At 38.4% G+C, this 27741-nt stretch overlaps 1 protein-coding gene across 1 annotated transcript in view; it reads left to right on the top strand.

Moving 5' to 3' along the window:
* dock1 (dedicator of cytokinesis 1) overlaps positions 1 to 27741 on the top strand; it is a 293715-nt gene that overhangs the window by 88245 nt on the left and 177729 nt on the right. Inside the window, 7 exon segments of the mRNA XM_036572082.1 lie at positions 398 to 495; positions 3374 to 3463; positions 4557 to 4657; positions 5526 to 5654; positions 9747 to 9855; positions 15633 to 15703; positions 20712 to 20818. Of these exon segments, the coding sequence (XP_036427975.1) occupies positions 398 to 495; positions 3374 to 3463; positions 4557 to 4657; positions 5526 to 5654; positions 9747 to 9855; positions 15633 to 15703; positions 20712 to 20818 (705 nt within the window).

Here is a 27741-nt window from a genome sequence, read left to right as displayed (position 1 = left end):
GGCAAATTACGATGATAACATATATAGTCATCACATTTGAGCTTTTTTTTTTATATATACCTCTAGTAGATTGTTGCTAAAGTCTTAAGCTGTAGATTGATCACTTGATTTGGATGACTGCCCAAGAAATCATTGCTTTAGTTACATTTCTGAAATATTGCTGATTTGTGGCAGTTCGTCTTTGACAAATAGAGACAATTATGATAAAAGAAAGATGAATGAAATACGTGGTCAGTGTCTCGTGGTGGTCTGGCAATCACTTCACTCACTTTGAAGTTTACTCCTTTCATATTTACTTCTACTTCCATAGCTGGTTTAAAGTTCTGATGGGAATAAGAGTGGTGTGAGTCCTAATTAGTAATTGTGCTTTTCTCCTTTTCTCTCTGTGTCTCTGCAGTGGATTTGCTTGGTCTGTTGAAATGGCGCTCCAACACCAGCTTGCTCCAGCAGAACCTTCGCCAGCTCATGAAGGTGGATGGAGGAGAGGTGGTCAAGGTGTGTGTTTTTGTTACCCTGCACAACACACTTTTATATATTTATGACTTATAAGTTCTACTAATTGTTTATGATCTTATTAGTTTTACTAATACATAAAATGTAACTTAAATATTCAACAACAGCAAAAAAAAATTGTCTTAGTTTGTATTAAGAATTTTGAAGAAACGGTTGCAAAGTTGTAATTTCATTATGTCACCATTTAACTGTTGCTCTGAAATCAGCCATGGGTTTGTCGATGACTTGGATTTGGAGCACTGATCTTTTAGGACATTTCTAAAAGAAGTAGAAATGTCTTTCAGGCAACAGAGGATTCTTGCAGGTACCCTATCTTTGTGAAATCATTGAAGGTCAATGATGTCCCACAGCAGGGAGAGTGGACAGAGACCATCCAGTGCACACGGTGTAATTGCAAGGCCCATAAAATGGCTGTCCATCTCATGTTGACATCCAGCAAACTGTGCACTTTCCTCCATTACAATGAACTGCTAGAAAAATTGTGATAGTGATACTCGCTCTACCATCTCGATACATTATGGTGCCTGGAGGGCTGTTTGACCCTATAGCTGTTTGGCAGGAAACGTCTTAACATGCTGAAATAGCACTCCTTCGATGTCCTCACAGCATCTTTGAAACATCATTTGAGTGTTCTCATGATGTTTTCCCCAGTGCTCCAGTACTAGCCTTGACAGGTACAGCTGTGTTTTACCAAACAGCTTGAAGGCACCCAGTAATGAACAAAACAGGCAGGATACAGGCTTAACACAGTGTCCCTCAGAGCGGTCGCTTATATATTTGCTTCCTGTTATTCTAGAATTATAGTTGATGTTCTAGATGTTGCTGTTAAAACTTATTATTTTTTTAGCTAATTTCCATTGGTTCACTGAAAACAAAGCTCTTCATTCCAGACATACCAGTGAACAGGTACTCTTTTGAGGCCTAGAAAACACCACTGTTAACACAATCATTCTCTCACCAGTTTCCTAGCAGCCCTGTCCTCCCAGCTGGATGGTTTAGCTCACAGCTTGAAGGCAATAAATTATCAAGAGATGGTGAGGGATGGTTCAGAGAGAGATGCAGCAGGAATAGAAAAAAATGTCTTCTTTCCCACTGTGACCTCCATTGTGAGCTCTCTACCCTCAAAGTCAAGCCACCGAGTGTTGCACTACTTTATCAACGAGAGAGAGAGATTGTCATCAGTAATGAGAAATGCTCAAGTCTGGACAGTAGAAGAACTTTTGAACGAACTTGGAAGTGCTAGAGCATTCGAAAAGACTTGCATTTACAATTACAACATATGTGTTATGTGCATAGTTGGTCTAGGTAGAATAGTCAAAATGGAGGCTGTACAAGAGATATTTATCTTGTGAATCACTCAGGTCTTTGAAGACCAGTAAACAAACAATTTAGTGAAACCTGCTGGGGGAGATTCAGACTTCACTTTGTTTTATACTGACTTGTAAAACTTTAGCATCCTGGTTATGTCGATGGTTACCCCTTTTATACACCATTTTAAAGCCAGTTCGCTACTTACATATACAAAGACCTTTCAGGACAGATCTGTATGCTGACCAGTATGTCTGCATTGTGAAGCCGTTCATTGATTTGTAGATGGTGCATGTTCTGGATTTGCATGTTGTTTTAATGCTGACACATCATTTGTTATTGACAAGCCATTTCTTATCTATCTCTTAATGGTACTCACTCTCTCTCCTTCTCTCTTGCTCTCTTTCCTTCACTCTCTCTGACAGGAGTATGATTTATGTATATGTACTGTCTGTAGTTGCAGTTAACTGTAGCCTCTTCACAGTCTGTACTCCTTCACAGCACAGGCAGGTGTTCGCTAGGTGATGGTTAAAGCATTTTTGCATCTGTTTCAACTTGCAAACGCTGCACACACCATAGCCTCAAATAAACCCTAGGATGATGAGGCTTAGTGTGTGTGGTTGAGCAAGACGAACATTGTTTTGCGAAAAGGCAGCTTAAGGGGACAAATAGTTGTTCACTTATGCGATCTGTATTTCTAATGGCAGCGAACCAGGTGTCTGCTAAATAGTATTTGAGGTGCAACATCCTTGCTTAATGATAGGTGTTGATTTTTGCACTGGCTCCTTTCTTGATCTTGAGCAGCTTCACATTCAACACCTGAAGACCAAAAGAAAATAAATAAATAAATAAATAAATAAATAAATAAATAAATAAATAAATGTTACCCTGTGTTTAAAAACAGTGACGTCCTTCTCTAAGAATAGCAATAGGCTTGAGTTGTTACGTATATATATATCTTTTTTTTTATATTAAATTGTTCCTTTTTTAGAAAGTAAAGGAACTTGCGTGTCTTTTGTGGAGCAGGATAATTAAGGTGATTTTTAGCAGCTTCCTTCCTGAAATTTGTTTGAACTTTTTCTCTCTCTCGCAAGTTCTTTATTTTTTTTCAACAAGGTGAAGACAGAATTACTGCAACTGTGAATTAATTTTACTCTACCACGTGTCCAATGACCGGCTTCCGTTTTTCGGTCATTGCAACCTAACAAATGTGATTTCATATGATTTTATGATGACCTTAGAACTGACATCTCCTGCTGTACCATGTGTGCATGATTTATGATAAATCAATGATTTGGAATAGATGCTCTTAAATAAATAGATAAATAAATAACACTATCTTTTAGTGTTTTTGAGAGCTCTGAAGCACAGTTTTGTTCTTAGAGGGAAATGCCTTGGTCTACTTTGTACATGAACCAGTTGTAGACTTGTTTTTTTATAAAGTAGTTTGTAGCACCACTTGATGATTGATGTTTACTGCATGGCACTTCTATGAAGTTTGTTTGATTGAAACCTAATCAGTATAACAAGGGCTTTCCTGATGTGTTTCCAGTTTTTGCAGGACACCTTGGATGCTTTGTTTAACATTATGATGGAAAACTCTGACAGTGACACGTTTGACACGCTGGTCTTTGATGCCTTGGTAAGACCTTCACCTGTGCATGGAAGACAAAGGAAAACATCAATATAGTATATCATCACTGTTGGAACAAACTAAAGGCTCCATTTTTTTGTAACCTCATTTGATAACGCTAGCTGTCCTTTATGTTGAGTCAAGACTTCATGATGAATGGACCAATAGAAAAGGTTTAAGATGACTTAAATTCTTGTTACGTTAGTTTACATCGAATGTTACAAATGTTTTTTATTCTCCTGTAATTATTTTTTTTTAGATTTTCTTCAAACAGCAACTATAAGCTACTTGCAATGAATAAACTGAAAGGTTTACTTTAATTCAAAAAGAGAACTTAATGCTACAGTGAATATGTAGAAAAATTAAGTAGTAGTTTGAAATTCAACATGCTGGAAAGCCACAACAAAAACCTGTCTCTGTCTAATTATATGGCTCCAAAGATCAAATAAAAATGTCTCAAAGCTTAACGCAAGTGTACACCAATGTGCTTCATGCTATTTTCATACCTGCAGACAGTCTATATTAGAACCAACTTTTTATATCAAGGACAGATTGTCATTGAAAGGTGTTATATGCTGTGTGAAATATTGTTTTAACCATAGGTATATTTTTACGTCACAGCATATACACATATAAGCCTGGCACCAAAATTGAGCAGGTGGTGTGTTGAGGAAGGTTGCTTTGTGTTAAATAGCACTGTCAGTAGTTACTTAATATTAAACAGTAAATGCATTATGTAGTATACCCATCAGCAGTATGAAATGGCCTTTTATATCTTAACAACACTTTGTATTATGTGTTAATGATTTAGATATGTTTCAGAAATTTTAACTATAGGTCATTTAGCAAGTATTGTGAAATATGTTCTGTTTCTCACACTTTTGAATTGTTTTATTAATTTACTATCATTACATATGCTAGAGAGGGTAGTGTAAAAGCCTTCAGCACCCTTCAGTTTAAGTGAGAAAATTGTTCTTTTTTACTGTTCTGCTTTGTGTTCTTCTTCCTCTTCTCACTTTCTTTCTTCTTATTTTAGTTGGTTTTTAAATAAAACTTGGTGTAAGCTGGGTTATGTTTTAATGAGATTTTGTGTCTTGGGTAGGTGTTCATTATTGGGCTGATAGCGGACAGAAAGTTTCATCATTTTAATCCCGTTCTGGAGACCTACATCCGGAAACACTTCAGTGCCACTCTGGCTTACACGTGAGTGGATCTCCTCACAGGTTCCCACTTATAATGAATGGTTGAATGAAAAGAGTGCTGCTAATGTAAATTAGATTCAGGCTTAATGTACCTCACTAATCAGTGCTGATGTACTTTGAGAATGTAATAATTGTTGTTTTTCAATAGTATGTGGCCAAAAGTATGCGGACCCCTGAACAGTATATCCATGTGTTTTATTGAACATCTCAGTCAAAGGTGTCCCGTTCTGTGAGCTTGTATGGCCTTCCGTTTTGTGGCTGAGGTGTTGTTATTCCAAGACGTTTCCATGTTTCCCCAAAAAAAAGCAGCACTTACAGTTGACGGGGGCAGATCTATCAGGTTGTAAATTTGCCATTTGCTATGTGCTTGATTTTATGCACCTTAACTCACTTAGGGCGTTTTCACACTTGTCCCGAACACTTCAGTCTGTACCCAGGACCGATTCTGAGTTCTGATTGATCACACAGTTCCACACGTCACTTTTTTGTGTGCAGATTTGCAAAATGGTATCATCTGTTTGCTGCTTTTTACAGTTTTTCTTGGATACGCACACTCAAGCGGGACAATTGAAATGTTTCATGAACTGTGGCGATTTGTGCTTGAATGCCTGCTTCGCTCCATATGTCTATGAGGAATTCTGTCTCCACCGCTGTCCACCACAGGACGAAACTTGAAAAGGGAACTGATGTGATAAAGCAGTCACGTTACAAAATGAACCGATCATGCACCCTTATACACGATGCTGTCTGGCTGGATGATGTCTGCGCTCTTATTCTGTGATTAAAACAGGTGTCCACATACTTTTAGCTGTGTAGTGTATCAAGTTCATGTATGCAGGTCTATGTATGAGTGTCTTTGTGTTTATCAGGAAACTGACAAAAGTTCTGAAGAACTATGTGGACCATGCAGAGAAGTTGACGGATCAGCTGCTGAAGGCGATGAAGGCTCTGGAGTACATCTTCAAATTCATTGTGCGATCACGGGTCCTCTTTAACCAGTACGTTCCCTCACTTTTACATTTTTTAATTCTTATTTATTCTTATTTAACAAGCCAGATTGAACAGTAATTCACTTGTATTAAAAAGAACCTTTTTGTTGAGCTTAATTGTACTTAACCCTAAAAACTGTTATTGTTATTAGATTTTACACTACAGAGAAAGTAGTACAAAATGTTTCATAATGGACAAGAATTAAGTACACAGGGTCTGCCTCTTTCACTCTGTTGGGTGAGGATGAAAAGTAATGTGTCTATAAACGCTGAATTACTGCTGGAATTTCAGTTTAGAATATCGATAATCACTGTTTTAATATGAACTAAAAAATCAGACCTGGTTCTGAAACAGCTCTTGTGTTTGGAGACTCTTTATTAACACAAGCCTGAATTTACTCTCATAACTCATCTCAGTTGTATCACTCATCTTATATATACATCTCCAGAAAGCCGACTGGGAATCTAATTCCACTTTGCAATCACTGCATCTGTTTAATTGAAATTTGCATGTGGACCATATAGTGGGGTAGTTTTCCCCTGACAGAGATTGTTAAGCTTGGTCTTGGATCAAAATTGTTTACACTAGTTCTCTATTAAATTAATTCCAAACCAGGGCATAATCTGTGTCCAGGAAGCCAGCCGAGATCAGGCTGTTACTGAGGTATTGTGCCGTGTCTTCTTGATTAACCTCGATTTCTGTGCATATTTGGAATGGCTAAACATGCTACGGCAGTATACTGGCATGATGTATATCTAGGTAATTATTAAAGCTCATTGTGCACAGTCCACAAATCAACAGACAAAACAGCCTAAATCTGCCACTCCGGAGTTTTAATTTTGGATTAAGTTCTCATAACTAATCACATTTTGTTACTTTCCAAAGTGAGGCTCTAGAAAAGACTGAATCATTTCCAGGTTCAACTTTGGAACTTGCAGTGGCTGGTATGGAGCTGCCGTCTTGATTGGCAGGCTTAGTGCTAACAGACTGCCTTGCTGTGCAGGAGGCTACAGGTCACAGTTTGGGGAGGTGCTGTGTGGCATAATGACCCTGGATAAATTGAGTTCACAGGAAGTGATGAGCTTCAGGCCCACAGGGAGAGAACACAGTGCCCTTCCTCAGGTTGTTCTCGAGAGCACACAGCAAAAATGGGCTTAACCATTTTAAGCCTTCAGCAGAGACTACCAGTTGTACCTGAGGCAGCAGTGACGTCTCTCTGTAGGATTTTATTTCCATCATTTTATTTGCATTTAATTTCCATCATTAGCAGTTTTTTCCTTTCACCTTTTCATCCAGTAATTTTTTTTTTTTACCCTTGCTCACATGTCTGGTGATAGCGTGTGAGTTGAATCTTAATCTTTGTCAAATAAAAAGGACATAATAAATGCACAGCTCAGTACAAACTAGGCTTATAGTATACTGTTATCTTTAGTTAGGCCATGAAACTGTATCTAGTGTAATCTAGTAAGAAATAACAAAATTGCCACATGAACTTTACTGTCCCAGAGTTGATTAGCGTGATGCCTTCTTCTCCAAAGGGATTTCATCTGAGGCTGTTTGAAAAGGCCTGTTTTATCTGCTGGAGAGAGAGCAGAGACGTGTTTTTTCTTTCTCCCCCAATTTTACCATGTTTATTCCCAAAACGTGAAGCTGTTTTTTCTAACATGTTAAACTTGATGGTGTGGTCTGAGGATGTCATGAAGCTGTATGCCATACCATAGAGGCACTTTTTTGTACAGCCATGACATCTGCCTGCAGCACTGAGCACATTTAACTAGTGCAGCTACGTTGTCATCTATGCTAGGTTCAAAAAGTGTGGTATTGATGTGGTATTGATGTATTGATGTCCCATCACCCAGCATAGTTAAAAGTGCATTAATGTTTATATGTGGGAAGTGTCTTGCTGTAATTTGCATGAAATAAATCAATAAATGAATGACAGTTTTTAAAACCAGCGGTAAATATGCTTTTACCACAGTAACTTGGTTAACATTTACTGGGCACAAGTCTGTTAATGGTCATGACTGATTATCAGTTATCATCTATTTCTTATATGGATTTTAATCTTGTATTGAAACTGGTGTAAATGAGAATCCGATTTGGCTGTACAAATATGGGGCTTTATTGGGCTGCCACTATATTTTTACAAATGCTGCAGTTAGCTTATATAGCTCACAAACCTCTACAGACTTCTGTGACGTTGATATTATTGTCACCATTGGTTCTATTTGTCATTTGTCTTGGGATTTAGATTATTTTATTTATTTCTGCATTGATACTGTTAGTCATTGTCAAATCATTTTGTAGTACTTCCTGAAATACTTCTCTCTGGCATGTGGCTACAAATGTGCCACACTTGCCCATGCTTCATAGGAAAGATGGAAATAGCCACCGCTTCATCTTTTCCCCTTGAGTAACAATGTCTCGCAGTGTGTTTTGGTTGCCCGTAGCTATAGAAGACACATGGCACAACTGGGATTTGAACCTAGAGGACCAAATATGAGTAGGGAAAGTAATTTGATTGACAAATTCATCCTGATCTACAGCTGCTCCTGGCATAAGTGTGTGACTGTGTTTGAGTATATGTATGTGTGTGTGTGCGAGCACAAGTGTAACACTGAGGGTAGCTAGAAGGGCTTGTTGTTGAGCCTTGAAGCAATGCCCGCAAATCCATTTCAATCTCTGTAGGCTTTTTGCAGTCACTGCCCTTGTGTTTGTGCGTGTATGTCCTGCCCTGGTGGGAGCTAACCGCTGTCTTGCTGAGAAGCTCTCTGTGGCATTACAATGGCGGAAATCCTTTACAGATTTTCGCACTTCTCACAAAGCAGAATGAGAAAACGAGCGCTTGTGTTCGATCAATAGTAATTCTCTGTACTTTCCAAGTTGCAGTCTGTGGGTGAAAGGGGTGTATACATGTGTGTGGTGTTAGTTTACATGTGATGTCAGACATTGCTTTGATAGATTGTAGTGCTGGCTGTCACTGAAGATATGCATTGTGTGCATGAGCCATTTCAGTGACTGTTCACTGATCATTGCTTTGTGGTCATGAAGTGAGCTACTTCAGTTCAGTAGTGCCTGCTTTTACAGTGAAGGCAGCCAATTTTTTGTGATTAAATCCTTCATGGTTTGGCGTATGCAGTTAAGCGGGAAATGACTAGGCGTACATCACAGTGGAAGTTAACTTCATTGAAAAATCTGAAAGTGAATGTTTTAAATTTAAAACGGTATCGACAGTGTGCCCTTCAGTTTCTCCCCAGGTTCACGCCCCTGCTCATTTATTTTTATTTATTTATTTATTTTAAATAGAGGACTGGCATGACGGGCATTAACGGGATCCTTTGTTTATCTGAGCCAAACCAACCTGTTTACTATGAAAAATTGCTTAGTAGAAACGGCACATTTTTAACACAAAATATCGAAAATTGAAGCAAATCTTGACTTCAGAATTCAAGATATATCACATCACAATACAAAAAACAAAATTCTCAAAATACACACAGGTTAGATGAGTTGGAATAGACACATGCTATTAAAACCATGATTTTCTTTTTCACTATTTCATAATCTACGCTGCCCTACACTCAGTTGAACAGGGCCACTTATGGTCTCTAGGCTGTGCATAATTGGAATTGATCTCCTGACAATAGGCTGAAACCTTTGGCCACTTTGATACTCGAGAGCCTCTTCTAAAATATTTTTAATGAAATCTGATGTTAGTCAGTGTAGAGATACTGACCATAGTCCTAATATCCTCATAAAGTCTTATTGTAACGTAAACTATCAAGATACCAGCATAATATCCCCATATTGCCCATTCCTAGGCTAACACACTTTTTGCTCATGCTTAATTGAAGATGAATTAAGATGTGTGCGCAAGTGCGTGTGTATGAGTTTTTGAGCATTGTTCTGCATGTAGCTTGGCTCTGCAATGAGGGCTGGGTTATTTTAATATGGTGCATTAGCATACCGAGCACACACTGGCCAGACTGTCATCTGAGGACAGGGATGCGGCCAACTGGTCCTTCTCCCAGAGGTTTTGTTTATCACCCTGGTCAGGCCACTGAGCTATGTTTCTGTGTCTTTGTGTTTTTCTTCTTCAGGCTCTATGAGAATAAGGGGGAGGCAGATTTCATGGAATCACTGAGGAATCTCTTCACCTCCTTCAGCACCATGATGAACAGCGACGCAGAGACCACCAGCATGGTCAAGGTACCACAAAAAAAACCAAAAACTTTGGGGTGATGCTGATGACTCAAATGAAAGCATTTGTTTTCTTTCAGTGGCACACATGTTTATGCAGGTTAATTTGTAGTTGGTGTCAGTGCTCCGGTTAAAAAAATATAGGCTAAATTACATGCAAATTGATTGTTGTCTACCAATATTATAACAGTTGTGTCAATAAAAGAGCAATATTAATGAAAGTAATGAAAAGAACATAATGACCATGTTCTTAAATCCACACAAATCAAGGGTTGCGTCACCTTTGCAAGCAATTCACAGTGAGCACTCAGTGGGTAATGCAGGTTATGACATTTAAAGGCTCATTTAGGTATAATCATAAATGCATTAAAATGTAGAGGCTTTTTGTTGTCTCCCAACCTTACCTCCAAAGAGAGAAAGCCTCGAAGCTTAGCATACAAAAGATGGAACACTCAGTGCCAGGCATCTAGACAAATTTGCAGTCAAATCTATTCAGATATAACCCTCTGCTTTTATATTGTATATTATATAAAAAGTGTAAATGCACCCTGAAAGTGTGGATTGTTGCATTGTCTTAAGTAGTGTGAACTAGTGTGCATCTATGTATGTGTAAGAGAGAGAGAGCTTCTGTCTATCTTGCTGTTTAGATGTATTGGTGACTCACCGAAATGAAAATCCCCAACTGAAACCAAAGCTGAAATTCAAAACACATGTGGCCAAAAACCGAGAGTTAATGTTTTCTATTTATGCTTTTGATTAAATGTACTAAACAAAAACTAGTTGGTAAAAAAAAAAAATACTATGTATTATTGGTAACATCTGCAATGTGTAGCTCTGTGCTGACAATGCATAAAAACAGTTTACATAAAATAAACTAACCAGAAATTATTACTGTATGTAGGCTGCAGTGTGTGCCATGAAATTCAACTCAAACTTAGAGCATGATTGGTCATCCAAGGCAATGAATTCTGTTATTATTTAGTTATAATTTGCAGTTCGGCTGTTGTTGGTAATTTATTTCTCATCATTTCAGAAACTGAGACTATAGCTGGTTCTAGTGGGGACTTCCTGCTTTTTGTTGTTTTGTTGGAAGGTCATAATTTCAAGTGTCAACCTGTAGTGAAGTAGCTCTTTAATGTTGTACCTCCACTTGATACTCAGGATGAATAGAGGTGACAAATTGCTTGTCTATAGATATACTTCCTCATGGTTGACTTTTTCTGCTGTTTATCTGCCATTGCTCAAACTGTGTGAATGTGTCTGCACTGAGCAGCAGCGAAGGAGACAGAGTTTTTAATCACTCTTTCTCATTTACATTATTATTCAGATGATTTGTAAGTGTTTAACTTTGACACTTCATTGTAGTCCTATTTAATTTTTTTTCTTGTCTTTTTTGGCCACAATTTTTGGCCTTTTTATTTGCCAAAAACCAAATAAGCCAACTCTTGACTATTGTTGGCTGAAATGTTTCGTTGGCTAAAATTTCGGTGCATCCCTAGTATATGTTTTCTGTTTTTCCTCTGCGCAGAGTCATGTACGTTTGTTTTTTGTAATGCCGTCTATTACTCTCTTCTTTGATCTGATCATGTGTTTGTGTGTTCTTTTCTTCTGCTTCATCTGTCCTCTTTTCATCCCCTCTCCTCTGGGCTCATCCTCTTTAGCTCCTCCTCAAGGTATTCTGACTTTTCTCTCTTTTTCTCCATCCTGTCCTTGCTTCCGTCACTCGCTTTGTTGTTTGTTGCTGCTAATTTCCTTGACTTCTAACACCATTTTACTAACCTTGATTCACATTGTTTCTACAACACACGGCCTCTTCCTAGTCAGTCCTAGAGCTGCATTTGTAATTTGTTTAGATTATTAGGAATTCTTTGGTAGATTATAGATTGATCTTGAGAAAATATCTTGGGAGGATGGAGCCCCCCCTCTTGGATCCTGTGGTCTGAATGCAATTATAAAAATACCATTAAAGGTAGAGCATCAGTCTTTTCTCTCTCTTGTGTGCTTTTATAGTTGTATTCCACAGTTTCTGACATTGTTTGGCTCGTTTTCAAGCTGTCACCACTTTCTTGCCTCATGTGAAAGCAACCTAAGGAGCTTTTCCTGTGGGACTTGCTCTAATTGTGCCTGCGTTTTTCTAACCAGTCAAACTCGGCTTCTGAACGACGTGGTATGCGTGGGCAGTAAACTTACTCAAAATCTTGATTACAAAGCACTAAAGCAGAGCAGCACCTTATCATTCTTCAAACATGCCAACCAGAGCTGAGTGTCAGAGACTTGGCCTCAGATCTAGTTTGCTCCTTTAATTTTCAAAGGTAAACACTTGAGCTGGTAAGGCCTTATTTCAAAGCTGGCACTCCAGTCAAATCAAGTCTATATCTGAGAAGCTTGAGAGAAACCCCAACAAATTGAAAGCTCCAGAAAGCTCTCATCCTGCTGCCGTAGCTGCTCTGTGTAGCCTTACACTCAAAGGGCCTGTGTTAATGATCTCTAAGCAAATTTGCTGACTGAGCCAGTGATGAGTGTCAAAGCCTGTGATTTATTCTCACCCATTCACAACATGCCACACATTTACCACGTTTTGCAAAGAGACAGGAAAAATTGTTAATACAGAAACATAGCAGCTGCCTTTTGGTGACTACCAAAATGACTGTCTACCTAAATGAAATGACCCATTTGAGGGAATGGTAACAGTCCACCAGTCACTCTTTAAACACCAGCCACTTACCAAAATCCCCTCTGTTCAGCAGTGTCAGCTCCGCTTCAACTTCATTACAGCAGCTGAGAGGAATAACAGTGAAACACACAGAGAACCAGCAGGTCAGCAGTCTGAAACCTTGCAGCTGGAGTGGTAATGAGGTTTGTTTGTGTGTACAGGACCAGTGGTGTTGTTGCATAGTGCCCTTGGCAAAGTTTTCTGTTGGGTATAATAAAGAGAATTTTTTGTGTAGTATACTATACACTAATTAGCGGAATGTCCAGATCTGAAGTCAGTATTAAATGGTGATTTTAAAAAGTAGCAAAAAGTGTCACCATATGTACTTATTAAAATTATTTTAATAATAAATGATAATAAAAGTGATTTTATTATAGCATTTTAATGCATTTGGCAGCCTAGAATATCTTACCCAATATGGGTTGGTTTTACTAAATTTAATGTATTCTGTGTGCACTCTGATAAATATCGGAATGGACTTGGAATTGGCAGATACTCAAAATAACAAGACAAGCATTGGGAGGCAGGAATGCTGCATTAGGACATCCCTACTAATTAGTATCCATAATTTTAACTGTCATAAGTTCTACACTGATTTCTGGTCCCAGCGCAGTTTCACTGTGGAACCGATTGAAGAAAGTTGGATTGGTTTCCTCAGTATATGTCTATGGTTAGTTGATTTGTTTGAAGAAAATGACTGCCTCATTTGGGGAAGAAAAAGTTCAGTGTCTGTCCAGACCATGTAATTGCCTGGAAATCAATGCTATATCCTTTGGTAGAAATAGATAATTTGCAGTCATCAAGGACCGGGAAGTGCACATTTTCAACCCTCTATTTGTGTAGTAGACCAGTATGATGATGCAGTCACCAGTCAGCAATGAGGAAAATCAGGATCTAGGCCCCAGCGAGTTGTATATGTGGAGAAGTGGTTGCTGCTCTTACATTAGTGCTCTGGCTGTGATATGGTCTCATTTGTGGATCCCATCACGTCCGTTTGGCCTGTAATATTATGTGACCCTCCTCTCTCCCTGTAGATTCTGCATCTCTTTATTATACTGGGCTATGTAATCAGTCAGCCTCCTGCAATGGGTATTTTATTGCAGTCTAGATGTGCAGCTGTGACAGGTTTTATGGGCATAGAAAAGCCATTCATTTAGATGGTACTGTTTACACTGACGCCATCCTCAAGCCTCTGAGTGTAGGATATTATTCATTAGACAAAAAACATGACTAAGCATTACAGGATGGTAATGATGGATAGGTTAACGCTGTTTAAAAAAGTGGGGAAATTCTGTTGAAAGTGTAGAATCTGAACTTTGCATACGTTACATTTTTGCTGTATTGTCTCCTTTCTTAAAAAAAATGTAAACAAACATTGGTTGGTTGGGAGTGCAGACTTGAAAATACCAAAGACTTCTGAAAGTCAGAAGTGCAGATTTACAAGATAAAATAAATGAGTTATTACATATAACATATATACTTACATGTAATAAAATGTGGTGTAACATATGATTACATATATATAATGTAAATTGATTTTATAGTAAAGTTTTGTAATCACTCTAGACTTGTGTAGGTGACTCTGAGGCTGTAGTTTAATGTTGGTGATACAAGATAAAGAGCAGCTGTGATGGGGCTTGAGATGCTGTAATTTATAGTGTAATGAGGTCCAGGGTGGGTGTCAACAGGTGTGGAATATGTAGGGTATAAGTTTAATAGTTAAGGGTTGTGTGTAATGTAGAGTAGAGATGTAATTAATAGGGTGTAGATAATGTACATTAGGATGTGCGACACTGCGTTTAGTGCAGAGGACATAGTTAATGGGTTGTAGATAATGTAGTGCAGAGGGTGTAGCTAATAGAGTGTAAGAGATGTAGGATACAGGTGTGTTTTTGGGGTTATACAGTGTAGTGAATCTAGTTAATTGGGTGTATACACCCCAAATTGCCACCATATGTTACACATCAGTATTGTGGAAGTGTAGAAGTCTAGGGTAAATGAAGCACCAGTGACCATGAGTCCGTTTCACACAGTTTTACAGGAAAAAGAAAAAAAAACTGATCTGTTTCTAATGATGAAATCACAATAAACAGAAGTTTTTATTGCTGTTTGTGTCAGATAAAAGGCCCATCTTTATACGAGTAGCCTTCACACTGATAGCTATATAGCTGATAACTATAAGCAATAACCAACAAGATAATCACATTTTAATGAATTACTATATTAAATATAGATTAGAACATCCTAGAAAATGGTAGTGTGTGATTTGACTGGATCTCTATGGACCTCACTCATGTGCACAAGTGGAAAAAAATAGACTTGATGCATAAACCACATGGCAACCACTAAAAGACAGACAACTAAAAACACTTAAAAAGGGCTTTTGGTGTAAATTGGCCTTGCTTTTTTTTGGTTTGGCTAAAATCTCTTCATCCAAACTGCTGTAGATGCGCGAATATCTTATGTGGGTTTGTAGTAGGGACAAAACATATGTAGAGGATTAATGGATAGATGAAAAGGAAGAGAGAAGGGCTGCTTTGTGTTAGATGGACCAGCAGTGGGACCAGAGATGTGAAGACTACGAACTATGTGCCTTCATCAGCTGCTCCACTGCCATTGATTGGCAGTGTGTGAAGGTTTATTTGCAGCTTGTGTATCTGTCTGCTCAGCACGGTTGCTCTGCAAGTTATTGACTGACTGGTTTAGGCAACAGGAAGCAGTGAATTAGGCAGCTCATCAGTGCTAGGTTTGCAGAGCGTGGAGGGGTTTGTGAATATGATGTTCTGGGCCCCTGTCTATCTTCAAAACGGGGACAATATATCATTTATTTGTTTTGCTTATACAAAGTCTAATTTCACCCTAGTCTTCCCCATTTCAGTGTCTTGATTAATGATGGATTTCTCTTTCATTCTTTTAACATTTTCCCTTTTGTTTTATTTAAGTAACACATTTCTCAGTATTATTTGTCAAGTGATATAATGCATTTCCTTTGCTCAGGTGTTTCTCTACATGTTTTATTCTAAAAGGTACTGAAACTTGTACTGAAAATAGAAAATATCTTTTTTGTCTCCAGGGTGCAGCGTTGAAATATGTTCCTACCATTGTCAATGACGTCAAACTGGTCTTTGACCCCAAGGAGCTCAGGTAAGATACTTACTAGTGCATACCCGCCATTAATTAAGTGTGCTTGTTATATTCCTAAGTGAAAAAAATACCATAAAAAGAGGAAGAAAGAAATTCTTTACTAGGGGGTAATACAAAAAGTAAACAAATAAGATTTAGAATGAATAATCTAACACATACTACCAAAAAAAAAAAGGGCACAAAGAGAAGCAGTCTATCCCTCAGGGTCAAAATATGTTTAATGTTTAATTAATAATGAATGATATGTAATAATTAATTTTAAAGTTTTTTTAATAGTGGTGTAATGATCATAGAGAGGAATTAAGTAAGAAAGTATAATGCCTCCTTTCTCAGCACTTCCTCCACTTCTAGCCCACCTGTCTCTCAGTCTGCATGAGCAGCCTCAAGGGGCTGCAAATTAAATCAAGGCTGAAGATAGGAATTACATTCTGCGAATTTGACAAATTAGGCTCTCCTCGCTCTTGTGATTTTGTGGAAAAAAAAGAAATGAAAATGCTCATTTGCTTTGGACTTATAAATGGCCCCTTGAAATAAAATCTGCTATCTTAGCTGCCTTCACTACCATTATGGAATTAACTTAAGCTCTCGGCATGCTTAACTGGTTGATTTCATATTGTTTTGGTCTCTCTCTCTCTCTCTCTCTCTCTCTCTCTCTCTCGCTCTCTCTCTCTCTCTCTCTCTCTCTCTCTCTTTCTCTCTCTCCCTCTCTCTCTCTTCTAGCTCTCTCTCTTTCTTTCTCTCTCTCTCTCTCTCTCTCTCTCTCTAGCTCTCTCTCTTTCTCTCTCTCTCTCTTTCACTCTCTCTCTCTCTCTCTCTTTCACTCTCTCTCTCTCTCTGTCCTTCTAGCTCTCTTTCTCCCTCAACTCACTCATTCACTGTCAGGTTTCACTGCTTTTGTGTTTTTTTTTTCCATATTCTTTAATTCACCCCACGCAACATATTGTCGGTTAAATGTAATGGGGTTGCCATGGAAACGCAGGGAAATGGTCACGCAGCAGCCTTGTCCACTGCACAGGTTAATGTGTTCTGTCGTGAATAGTATTCTCATACAGTTAATTAATTGGTAGAATGACTTAATCTAGTTCTGTTGTAGCCTTTGCACGTTGATGTTACTGCCCAGCTTGTACCTGTATGCAGCATAAGTTAGTGGGACAAGATGAACTGTGGAGTCATTGTAGGAAATAGTGTATTTTTTTAAGGGGTCATTTTTGCACTCACTGACAGAAATTCAGGTTTTTTTTTATATACAAACGGAGACACTTCACAAAATACACAAAATAACATTTTACCGCAATGACTATTAAGATGAATAATGTATGTTATAGAATTTAGAAAAGTATGTATGATACGTGACACTGTTAATGTTTCTGTCATGATTTGTTCCGTATTTGTGGTTTAAGAGGCAAAAATGTTGACTATTGGGGCACTTTTTGCCCCAGATTGTTTCTGACACTGTGCATTTCCACTGTGTGCGTTTATGTCTTTCTTTATTAATGGTGTTTTTTTTTTTTTTTTTTAATTCCACACACATGTAAGTGAATAAGCGGTCAGTTTTCCTTAATGGAAAGTTTGAACATTTAAATAGAAGTGGTTTTAGAGTGGTACTCGAAAGTCTTAAAGATATAAGAACTGTGTTAGTCGTCTGAGAATGTGTGTGTGGTTCTTGTGACTAAAATAAATGGTATGTAATAGGGCGATTGAAGAGCTAATGCCAGTGCTTCAAAGATGACTATTGCTGTGTTGTGTTTTACTACATTTAGTGTTGAAGCAATAGATTGTTATGGGGTGATAATAAACTGTTATTTTATGGTAAATTTTTCCCCCCATCTCTTCTGTGGGTTTCCCAGAATGCAACAGTAAGGTCTGAGGAAAATTCTAAGCATTTTTTAGACATTTTTCAAGCCCAGATGGTTTAGATGAGTTTTAAAATCATGAAAATACAGTACTTCATGGTCCTCCCAGACAGCCATAGCTGAATTTCAGAGGGCCTTCAATGGTGCTATAATGACAGAAAACATTTTTTAAAAATAGATTTATGTCAAAACAAAACCTATAACTTTCAGAGCATTTGGCATTTTTAAATTATGGGAAAAAAAAACTAAAAAATGATTTAGAAAAATGGAGAATGGCAGCACATCCATCTGATGTCCTGGATTTTTAACCTAAATAGCAGTATACATCATGCGTAATAGATAATTAAACAGTGCATGAATCTCAGTGTCTTTTGAAGCCTCATGTGCACAGGCTCTGCAGGCTAGCCTCCATGAGATTGCGTATGTGTGTGTGTAGCTGTATTTGTGTGCACTCTTGCTGGCAGAGCCTGCTTGCTCTCTGGGCTGCTGGGCTGGAGCAGGCCATTTGAAGGCCAGGCCTGGCTTTGGGAAACCCAGCAAGCACTGGATTATTGAGCTTCTTATTTACTCTCCAAGGTGAACAATCCACACGATTTCTGGCTTATATGGTCAGTTACAGCAGGATACTTTATGTACGCACATGCACACACACAAACACAAGCTGCATTTTTCTATTTGCTTTTTCTTTGTGCATGAATGATTTAGTAGTAGTAAGCTCTTTTTACTGAAACCATCGTTACACTAGCTCAAAGCCCTACCAGCTGCGCTCTTCTGCAGCTCTTTTTTGTTTATTTTTTTCTTGTTACTCCTTTTCATCTCTCTCTCTCTCTCTCTCTCTCTCTCACTCACTGCTAGAGCATGCTGTGGGGTTAAGTAGCTTTACACCCATGAATCCTGCTGTGCGAATCTGTCCCAGCTGCCAGATTGTGCTCTTGGGGCTCTGCCATGGCCAGCAGTGCGCGGTATGGAGCTATCGCTCTCTTGTTCGCCTCTGCCAGATACTGCGCCAAGGTAGCTGCCTCAGTCACAACGGGGCTATCTCAGACAAGCACTCTCCAGCCAACTCCACCACTGCTTCGATTCTGTGTGCGTCTTTGTTTTTGTACATTTTCAAGACAAAAATGATAAAACTCACTTTCTCAAAATCTCTGCAATATCTTTACGGTTTCTTTTTTTTCCAAATCCTAACTTAAAACTTTATGCTACCTAAAAATGCTTCCTTACCACTTAACCTCATATCTCCAAAATGATAACTTTAGGAGAAGGGCAAAAGCCTACCATGTTGATCCACCTTGTAGATGTAAAGTTAGATATAATAGCTAATTTTTTTGTTTGTTTTAGTCATCTTCTAGTCCTTCATCACTGGTCACAGGATGCTGCCCGCAGGGTGCTGCTGGCTAGATATTTTTGGTTGGTTGACTATTCTCAGTCCAGCAGTGACTCTGAAGTGTATACTTTTTTATCTTAACAATGTTTATTTTATTAAAATAAAAGATTAAACATTCCTTTTTTTACTACCAAAATAGTCATTACTGGAATGTTTAAGTAGTGACTTTTTTGAGCATAACTTAGAAACGCTAGTTGGTACATGACTAGCAAACACAGCTTTAAATACATGCATAAAATCTTAATATTTTCCATTAAACTCAGAAAAGTTAAACTTAAAAACCTAATTTCAGAAAATGTGTGTTTTAGTAGTGACAATTCTTAAGGTTCCACACTGATTTTCAGACTTACATTTTCAGGAATGCATTTACTCTAAAACAATGAGATCTGTCTACTCACCGTGTGACAATGAGGGATATATATGATGGATATATATGATGGATGGATGGATGTAATATCATGATACTTAAAGTTACAGTATTTATTTTTTCTGACATCTGATAAACTGGAAAAGATGAAATAGTGCCATATTTAAAAATTTTCAGCATTTTACATAGTGTACTGCACCAAGTCCACTTAAACAGGACTAATTATTTTCTTTTGTAATCAAACATGTCTATTTTTAAGTACAGATGACATCAATGCTATGCTTAGAAAAGTGTATTGTGATATTTTGTGACACCAGCAAGCCACTTCATTAAGTACACCTCTTTGTATGTACACTCATTGTCCATTTTATCAGCTGCTTTTGCTATAAAGGTGCACTTTGTAGTTCTACAATAACTGAGTGTAGTCCATCTGTTTCTCTGCATACTTTGTTAGCCCCTTCTTAACCCATTCTTCAATGGTCAGGACCCCAAAAGGACCACCACAGAGCAGGTGTTATTTGGGTGATGGATCGTTTTCAGCATGCACTGACACTGACGTGGTGGTATTAGTGTGTGCTGGTACGAGTGGATCAGACGCAGCAGTGCTGCTGGAGTTTTTAAAGAGAACAGTCCACCAACCAGGTGTGTCTAATAGAATGGTCACTGAGTGGACACAGTGTTTAAAAACGTCCAGTGGCAATGCTGTGTCTGATCCACTTGTACCAGCACAGCACACACTAACACACCACCACCATGGGGTTCCTGACCATTGATGAACAGGGTAAAGGGGGACTAACAAATTATGCACAGAAACAAATGGGCTACAGTCGGTAATTGTAGCCCTCCAAAGTGCACCTATATGGTAAATGGGCTTGATAAAATGTGAGCGTAGATACAAGGTCGGTTTAATTCTTACTCATGTTCTCAATGAATTGGCTGTCCAGTGTGCATATATATGTATATATGACCTAATAAAATCATGTTACATTGATTTATAGTACATATAGGACGTATGTATGACCTCATGTCCTTATATTGTATAAAACCAAAGGAATTGTGTGTGTGTGTGTGTGTGTGTGTGAGAGAGAGAGAGAGAAAGAAAGAGAGAGAGAAAGAAAGAGAGAGGAAGAAAGAGACCAGGAGTTTGTTCTGTTCTGCTAACAGCATACATCTAGGTGTGTATGTTATTTGGCCATTGGAGGGAGTCTGTTCTGGGCCATTTATTGAGTTCGGGTATTGAGCGATATCAAGCACTGAATCAAGAGACACACTTTGGTTCAAATATGTATGTACTTGCTAGTTGTTGGCTTTTACACTCAGTGAGGTGAGGATTGCTTGTATAATAACCATAGTAATGTTTAAAAAATCTCTCTCTGTCACTCTCTCTCTCTGTCTCTGCAGTAAACTGTTCACTGAGTTCATTCTGAAGGTGCCACCGGGCCGCTTGGTCAAGCAGAAGCTCTACTGCATGATCGACATCGTCCACAGCGATCTCTTCACCCAGCATGGTATGTGCACACACACTCTGAGTCTCTAAAGGTCACTGTCCAACTTTGACATTGCTGACCATGGCTCCACAAAGGGTTTGTTTGAAAGAGAAAACCTTGCATACTTGCTAGGCCACATAGCTCAATACAAATAACGCACACACTCTCTTTCTGTCTTTGGTACTTTAGTCCATTATAAAGAGCCTGATAAAAAACATTGTATATATGGTGTGATTTGAGCTGGAGGACTGTTAATTTATCATTAGACTAATATTAGAAAGGATATATTCAGTGTGTTCCTAGAAAAGTCTTTTACTTTCAGGGCAAAACCGTAAAACCTCAGTGACTGTGGACACAATATAAGCCTGCTTTTTTGACGTTAGCATTCTTGCAAGATACAGAGTAGACCTAAGCCTTAATTTGCATGACCAGCTGTTAACAGTATTTCACGATCTAGAACCTGTTGACTTTTGTTGCAAGTGATTAATGAGGGTAAACCTCAAAGTAAAATATGATGGGGTACAGGTAGGGTTTTAAATTTGTCTCAGAACTCGAGAAAGGTATCTTAGCACTGTAGTAACTGTTTTAAGTATGCCATTAAACACAGATCTAAATGGTCTAAGCAACAAAAAATGGTGCCACTTGAAAACCTTAAAATGTTTTTGTCAGATGTTGACCAGAAGGTGCACCACACACACTTCCATGCCCAAACTATATTAGTATCACTGCCATGCTGAGAACGATCCACCATCCAAATAATATCTGTTCAGCGTTGATCCTGTGATAGTGCCTTTCTATTGATGGACGAGTGGGTTGATAATTTGCGCAGCAACAGGTGGGCTTCTGTCAGTAACTGAAAACTTATGTTCTGCTAAGTATTTCTGATAACATGAGTGTAGGTAATAGGTAGGTGAACCTAATAAACACAAAATATCCCAAATACATCTGATGGTGTTCATCAAAAAAAAGTCAGCAAACTTTTGCAACCTTGTAAAGACCATCGGTTTCCTCTTAAAAATCAGTTATAATCAATTTAAGAGCAAAAACTCTAAAGTTCACATTTTGTAGTATGTTGATCTGTCGATAGAGACTACATGCACATCTAAATCCTTGCAAAATAATTGTTTACAATAATGTTTTCCTCAAGAGCAAATGTACCCAGTCCCTAGTCGTGGAGGTCCACCACTGTGCAAACTGTAGATCCAGCCCTAATCTATCAAACTCAGTCCAGGTAACGAAGACCTTTGGGAGCCAGGTGTGTTGGATCTGAATTTTCCAGAGTGGTAGATCTCCAGTATCTGGATTGAGCACCCCATCTCAAGACGGATGTTGCATCCTTCTGTATGAATAAAGGACCAAAGAGCTACACTACATCTTGAATTTTCTGTACTTTTGACTCTTAAAAGCTTATAATTATTTCTTTTTGGAGAAAGCAATGGTTTTTTACAACATCAACTGTTTGCTGAGTTCATTTTAATGCTGAAAGCCATTAAATATATTTGGGCTGTTTTACAGTCTATCATGATGAAATCGAGAGTTTGGCTGTAAGTTCTTTGCCTCTGTGGCTTGAGGACATTTCTTTCTGCCTCTAGTGGTCTGTTTGTTAAGTGCGTGGGCTGCACTGTTCAGCATCTGAAGCATACTCTGGTAATGAGAGAGGGATGAGTAGTGAATTCAGGCCACAGGGCCTGCCTCTAGCTCTGCACAGAGTGGTTGTGGATAGGGATTGCAGAGTGTATGAGTGTGAATGGGTGTGGTCCATTACACTGTTTAACCAATTAAAGGACAGAAGATCTTTACCAGGACTCCGCCCTCTTATACAAATGTGTTCAAACATACACGCCTACATATGCTAGAACAAGTTGTCTCTCCTGATGGTCCTTTTCCTATCCTAGTTCTTAAACCCAGCTGCTGCTTCACTCGAGGCTTGCACATTACCCAATCCCACAGGCCTCTCTACTCTTGTCTGCAGTAATCATCAGAGTAAAGATGCCACTAGCACTACTGTAATGTGCTGTTTTAAATGTCAGCTCAGCTTAAGAGCTAGGTGGAGGGAGGCGTAGGCTGTACCTGCATGTTTTTGTGTGTGTGTGTGAGCGTGCATGTGTGTGTGTGTGTGTGTGCGGATTTCCCAAGGTGAAATGTAGCGTAACAGTAGGAACATATGGTTGCTCTGCAGGTTTAAATAGATGAACATCATTCAGCTGTAATTATCTATAGCTGTGTCTCCAGTCCTGTCTTAATTAAAGCACAGCACTTTGTCTCTTGTTCACTCTTTCTCTCTCACTCTCCCTCCCACTCACTCCCTCTCCTGCGCACACACTTGCACTGTCTGTAGTTCTTCTAAGACTTAAGGGTTCAGAAGATGAAAGTGATGAAGCGCTTTTAGAGCATAATGCTTTCTTAAAGTAGGGCTGTTGCAGTGGCCAATTGTCAGTGGTCAACACCGACATAAGTAGGGAAAAGGGAGCTTTAAGCAAACGAGAATGAAATCTTTTGGACAGTGGCCAGTCAGTTTATTAAAATGAGGTGCGGTATGTGTTTTTCTGTGTACAACACCCATATTTTTAAATGGGATCAGAAGATGATTACAGTGGTTTAAAAAATGTATTAAAAATCCACAAAACATTAATCAGGAAACATTTACTTTGAAATCTAAAAAGCATTATTAGACGTGTCACCCATGTTTCATCGGAGTTTGAGACAGGGTTCTACAGTGCGAGCACATATTTGCATTTACTCTTTCTTTTTCTCCTTATGTATTAAATATAACCAGAATTTTGGTGTAGGAGCGCCTGTGTGGTAACAGATTTTGATCCGGTTAGCCTATCACTTCATTATGCGTGATAACAAACTTACACATTTCCTTTAATGAAGCGTGCCACTGGCACTGAATGGCTCTATATTTACAGGGCCTGATGAGAAAATTACCCTATTGGCTCATTACTCATGTCACAGGAAGCCTAACTAGCCTTCTAAATAACTGACCTGCATAGCTGTCAAATCTTACGCTAGCTTAAGTACTGTTGCTTTACTGTAAGGGGAAAAATGGGAAAATATGTTTTGTATAGTTTGTAGGTATGCTGTAAAGATTGTGGCATCAGGACTATTTGAAATGAAAGTGCAGTGGACAGCAGCCTGCATACTTGACCAGCTAGTGCTTACCACTCTGTCTTTGTTTTTTAAAATTTCATAATTAGCTAAGTTAGCAATATTATTTATTGTTTTGTTTTCAGCAAGTCTTAGTCTAGATTCTTATTTAAACAAATGTGCATTATATTATAAAACACTAATTTAATAAATATGAACCTTTCTAGGTTGCGGTAAGACATAAACTGGCTTGCCGGACAAATTTTTAGTGCTGTGGGTATAAAGTTATATTTTGTGTTAATTACATAAAAGACAGAAAAATGGAAGAAACGAAAGGAGGAACTGCAAGAAAAGAACATCATAAACTGAATGGTTGCAAATGGTAGTTCCTGCTGTTGCTCAGGTAATACTTAAGGACTCGGACAATATAGGAGAAATTTGATTGCTGAATTAGACATCCTCTCTGATTCATAAGAGGAACAAAGAAAAAAGAACAAAAAAAAAATCATAGTAAGTTTGAGCTCGTAGTTTTTTTTCCTGTGTGCACCAGTGCTCATTGGCAAAGACCTTACCATAGAACCCTGGCTTTGAACAAGTCTACAGTTCTGCATACACTTTACTCTGGACAGCTAAAAATGCCTGCATTCTACCAACATGCACCCAAAGCAGCCATCATGAGGAAGACAGTTCACTTTGCTGTAATGAAAAAGCAGGTCACTTTATATAACTGTGAAGCACAAATAAAAAAAAATATAATAATTGTAGTATGACATGCTCACCACTGTGTTTAGGAAGCTACTATGTTGGTGATGATCACTGCAGCCCTTTCTAAAAGTGGTAAAAAAAAAAAAGAAAAAGAAAAAAAAGGCAGTTTTGTTTTCAGTATTTCAGTGTGAGCCACACAGCTCACAAGAACAAACGTGGTGAATTCCAGATACATTTTTAAAAAAGTGCTGAAGGTGTTCTGTATTCCGAGTATGGCTTGATACGTTTAATCTCTAACATCCTCTTTGCGAAAGGGATTTGTAGTGTGATACCGCCCAGCAGTTCAAGATTGAGTTTTTTTTTATTTAATTTTTTTCTAAGCATGCTCTCTCTGCTGTGAAATGCGATGTTATGGGGGGAAGGCGGTGTCTGGAAACTATTCTGGGAGCTGAATTTTGTACTCCATGTTTGTGTGAAAGCCTTCTCCTCTACTTTACAGTGAGAGATGATTTGTATGAAACACTTTCTTAGTCTTATTCTATAACTTCTGTTTTTCTTCTTCTGACTTGTACCTTTGCTGCTTTGTCACATTTAAATGTTTCAGATCGTTCAGTTAATTTTGACAACACAGAGAAACACAAAATGCAGCTTTTAAATAATCATTTTATTTATTGAAGATAAAGATTTATTTAAAACCCCTTTCACTCATGCAAAATATTGCCCCATCATACCTTGTAACTGGTTGTGCCATCCTTGGCAGTAACAGCTACAATCAAACATTTGTGATAACTTGCAGTGAGTCTTTTACATCGCTGTGGAGGAATTCTGGTCCACTCTTCTTTGCAGAATTGTTTTAATTTGGCTACATTGGAGGGTTTTTTGAGCATGAACTGCCTGTTTAAGGTCTGGCCACAGCATCGCAATGGGATTCAAGACAGGACTTTGATTTGGCCACTCCAAAATCTTCCGTAATCCATAATTTTGTTTCTTTTGAGCTGTTCAGAGGTGGACTTGCTTGTGTGCTTCGGATCCTTGTCCTGTTGCATAACTCAACTGCGCTCGAGCTTTAGGTCACAAACTGACAGGCAGACATTCTCCTTCAGGATTTTCTAGAGAGCAGAATTCATGGTCCCATCAAATATAACAAGTTGTCCAGGTCATGCAGTGGCAAGGAAGCACTTACTCTCACTGTGGTTTGCTGGTTTCCCAGAACTGTAGCAATGGCTTTGTAGACTGGTAGATTTCAATGACTCTTTTACATCAGTATTTGAATCTCTTCAGAACGTGGCATCATGTGTTGCTTTTTGGGACCTTCTGGCCTGCTTCACATTACACACAGGGCCAGGTAGGGCTGAACAGCATTTTTCTTCAATAATTTAAAACAGCAATTAAGGTTTACTTGGGTCATCTTGGTCTAATATTAAAGTAGTTTGATGATCTGAAACATTCAAGTGTGACAAATATGCAAAAATAGAATAAATTGGGAAGAGGGCAAATACTTTTTCAAAGTGCTTTAGCTTGTGTTAGTATTGGATGTACATGTTAGAGAGAAAGAGAAAGGGAGCGAGACAATTAGTCTTTCTGAAATTGTGTGTTTGCCAGTTATGTGACTTAAGAGAGAGTGAGTCTGTGGTTGTATTTAGGGTTGGAGTGGTGCAGTGGTGGTCTTCTGTGATAGTTCCGGTCTGTTTCTCTTTGGAGGATTTGGGTTTTATTTTCAGAAAAGAGACACACACACACACACACACACACACACACACACACAATCATAATCTAACCCCCACGTACGGCCTCAGCTTCTAGAAGGGAAGAAAAAAAAACATTCTTGTTCTAGTGCTTCTAAAGATTGTTTAACTGCAGATTTTTTTTCCTGTTTAACTTGAGACAAAATCAGAGAAAGGTATTAAATATACTTCTCAGACTGATTTTAGTTCAACAATGTGGTTAAATTGATATGTTTTGTTGTATTTAGCTAGAAATCATCGTTAAATCAAACGTTAAAGCCGTTGCTTTGCCTGATCACACAATGATCATCAAGAGCTCAGTTCAGATTTGAGTGATGTTTAGCCTGTGCAAGTAAGCATATATGTCAGTCTTTCATTTCATTAGATTGTCACTGAATTTTTGGTGATGAAATTAGTAATTTATGTAAATTTCATGTTACTATTTTTGCTGTCAATACCTAGCGACCAGCTAGACAACAAAAGAGGCTAATTTTGTAGTATGCAGCCTGACTAAAATCCAGCAGTCAAGTTAGTTAGTTTTTATCACTGGCTTAATGCTTTTTTTTTCTTTTTTTTATTGCTTCTTGCACTTCTTATTGTTGTCCAATTTGTTATAGCCATATGGTTTTGTTTGTTGTCAGTTGCTGCACCGTTTTACATCTACATTATTTTCTTGGAAGGCTGTACTAAGACACAGATGTAGTTGCTGTGCAGTCTCTCTGTGTTTCTGACAGAATGTGATAACCAAGTCGCTCAAGTTTTCTGCAACCTTCTATTTGCTCTGTTTTTTAGAGCATGTGAGCGTGTATCAGATCTATTTTCAGAGATGTAATGGAGCATTCTCCACTGTTTTGAAAACAAACCTCTTCAGAAGATCAATTTTACACATAAAACTGGTAATGATGATGATGTTATTATCCACTGCTTCATTCCCTTCACTGGCTTCCTTTAGTTGCCAGCATCAGTTTTAAAACTCTGACGCTTGCCTACTAAGCCAAAAATGGAGCCCCTCCCTACCTAATGGCAATGGTCAAAACTCAAACTGTATCTTGAGCCCTTCGAGCTTCAAGTACAGCTCGGCTTGACCCGCCATCCTTCAAGACGCATGGAAGACAAGCATCAAGACTTTTTTCTCAGTACCTTCCACTGGCTGTCCGTAAAGCAGACTCTATCATGGTCTTCGTATGCAGACTGAAGACACATCTCTTTTTACAGCCCTTAAGTGAGCACTAATATAAGTACTTATTGAAATATACTTTATTGCGCTTGTACTGTGTCTAATTCTGTATCTTTTTTTTTCCTCATTATCAACACAGGCTTTTGTTTATAGCAATATCTGAGCTCAGGGGTAGTTTGTACCTCTGACCTATTTGTACTAGCTAGGATACATTCTCTGAGTAGACAACAAAGCACTTTTGTAAGTCG

Source organism: Colossoma macropomum, unplaced genomic scaffold, assembly GCF_904425465.1.
Source record: "Colossoma macropomum unplaced genomic scaffold, Colossoma_macropomum, whole genome shotgun sequence".
NCBI lineage: Eukaryota > Metazoa > Chordata > Actinopteri > Characiformes > Serrasalmidae > Colossoma > Colossoma macropomum.
The sequence above is the reverse complement of the archived record's forward strand: the minus strand, read 5'-3'. Positions and strand labels throughout refer to the sequence as shown.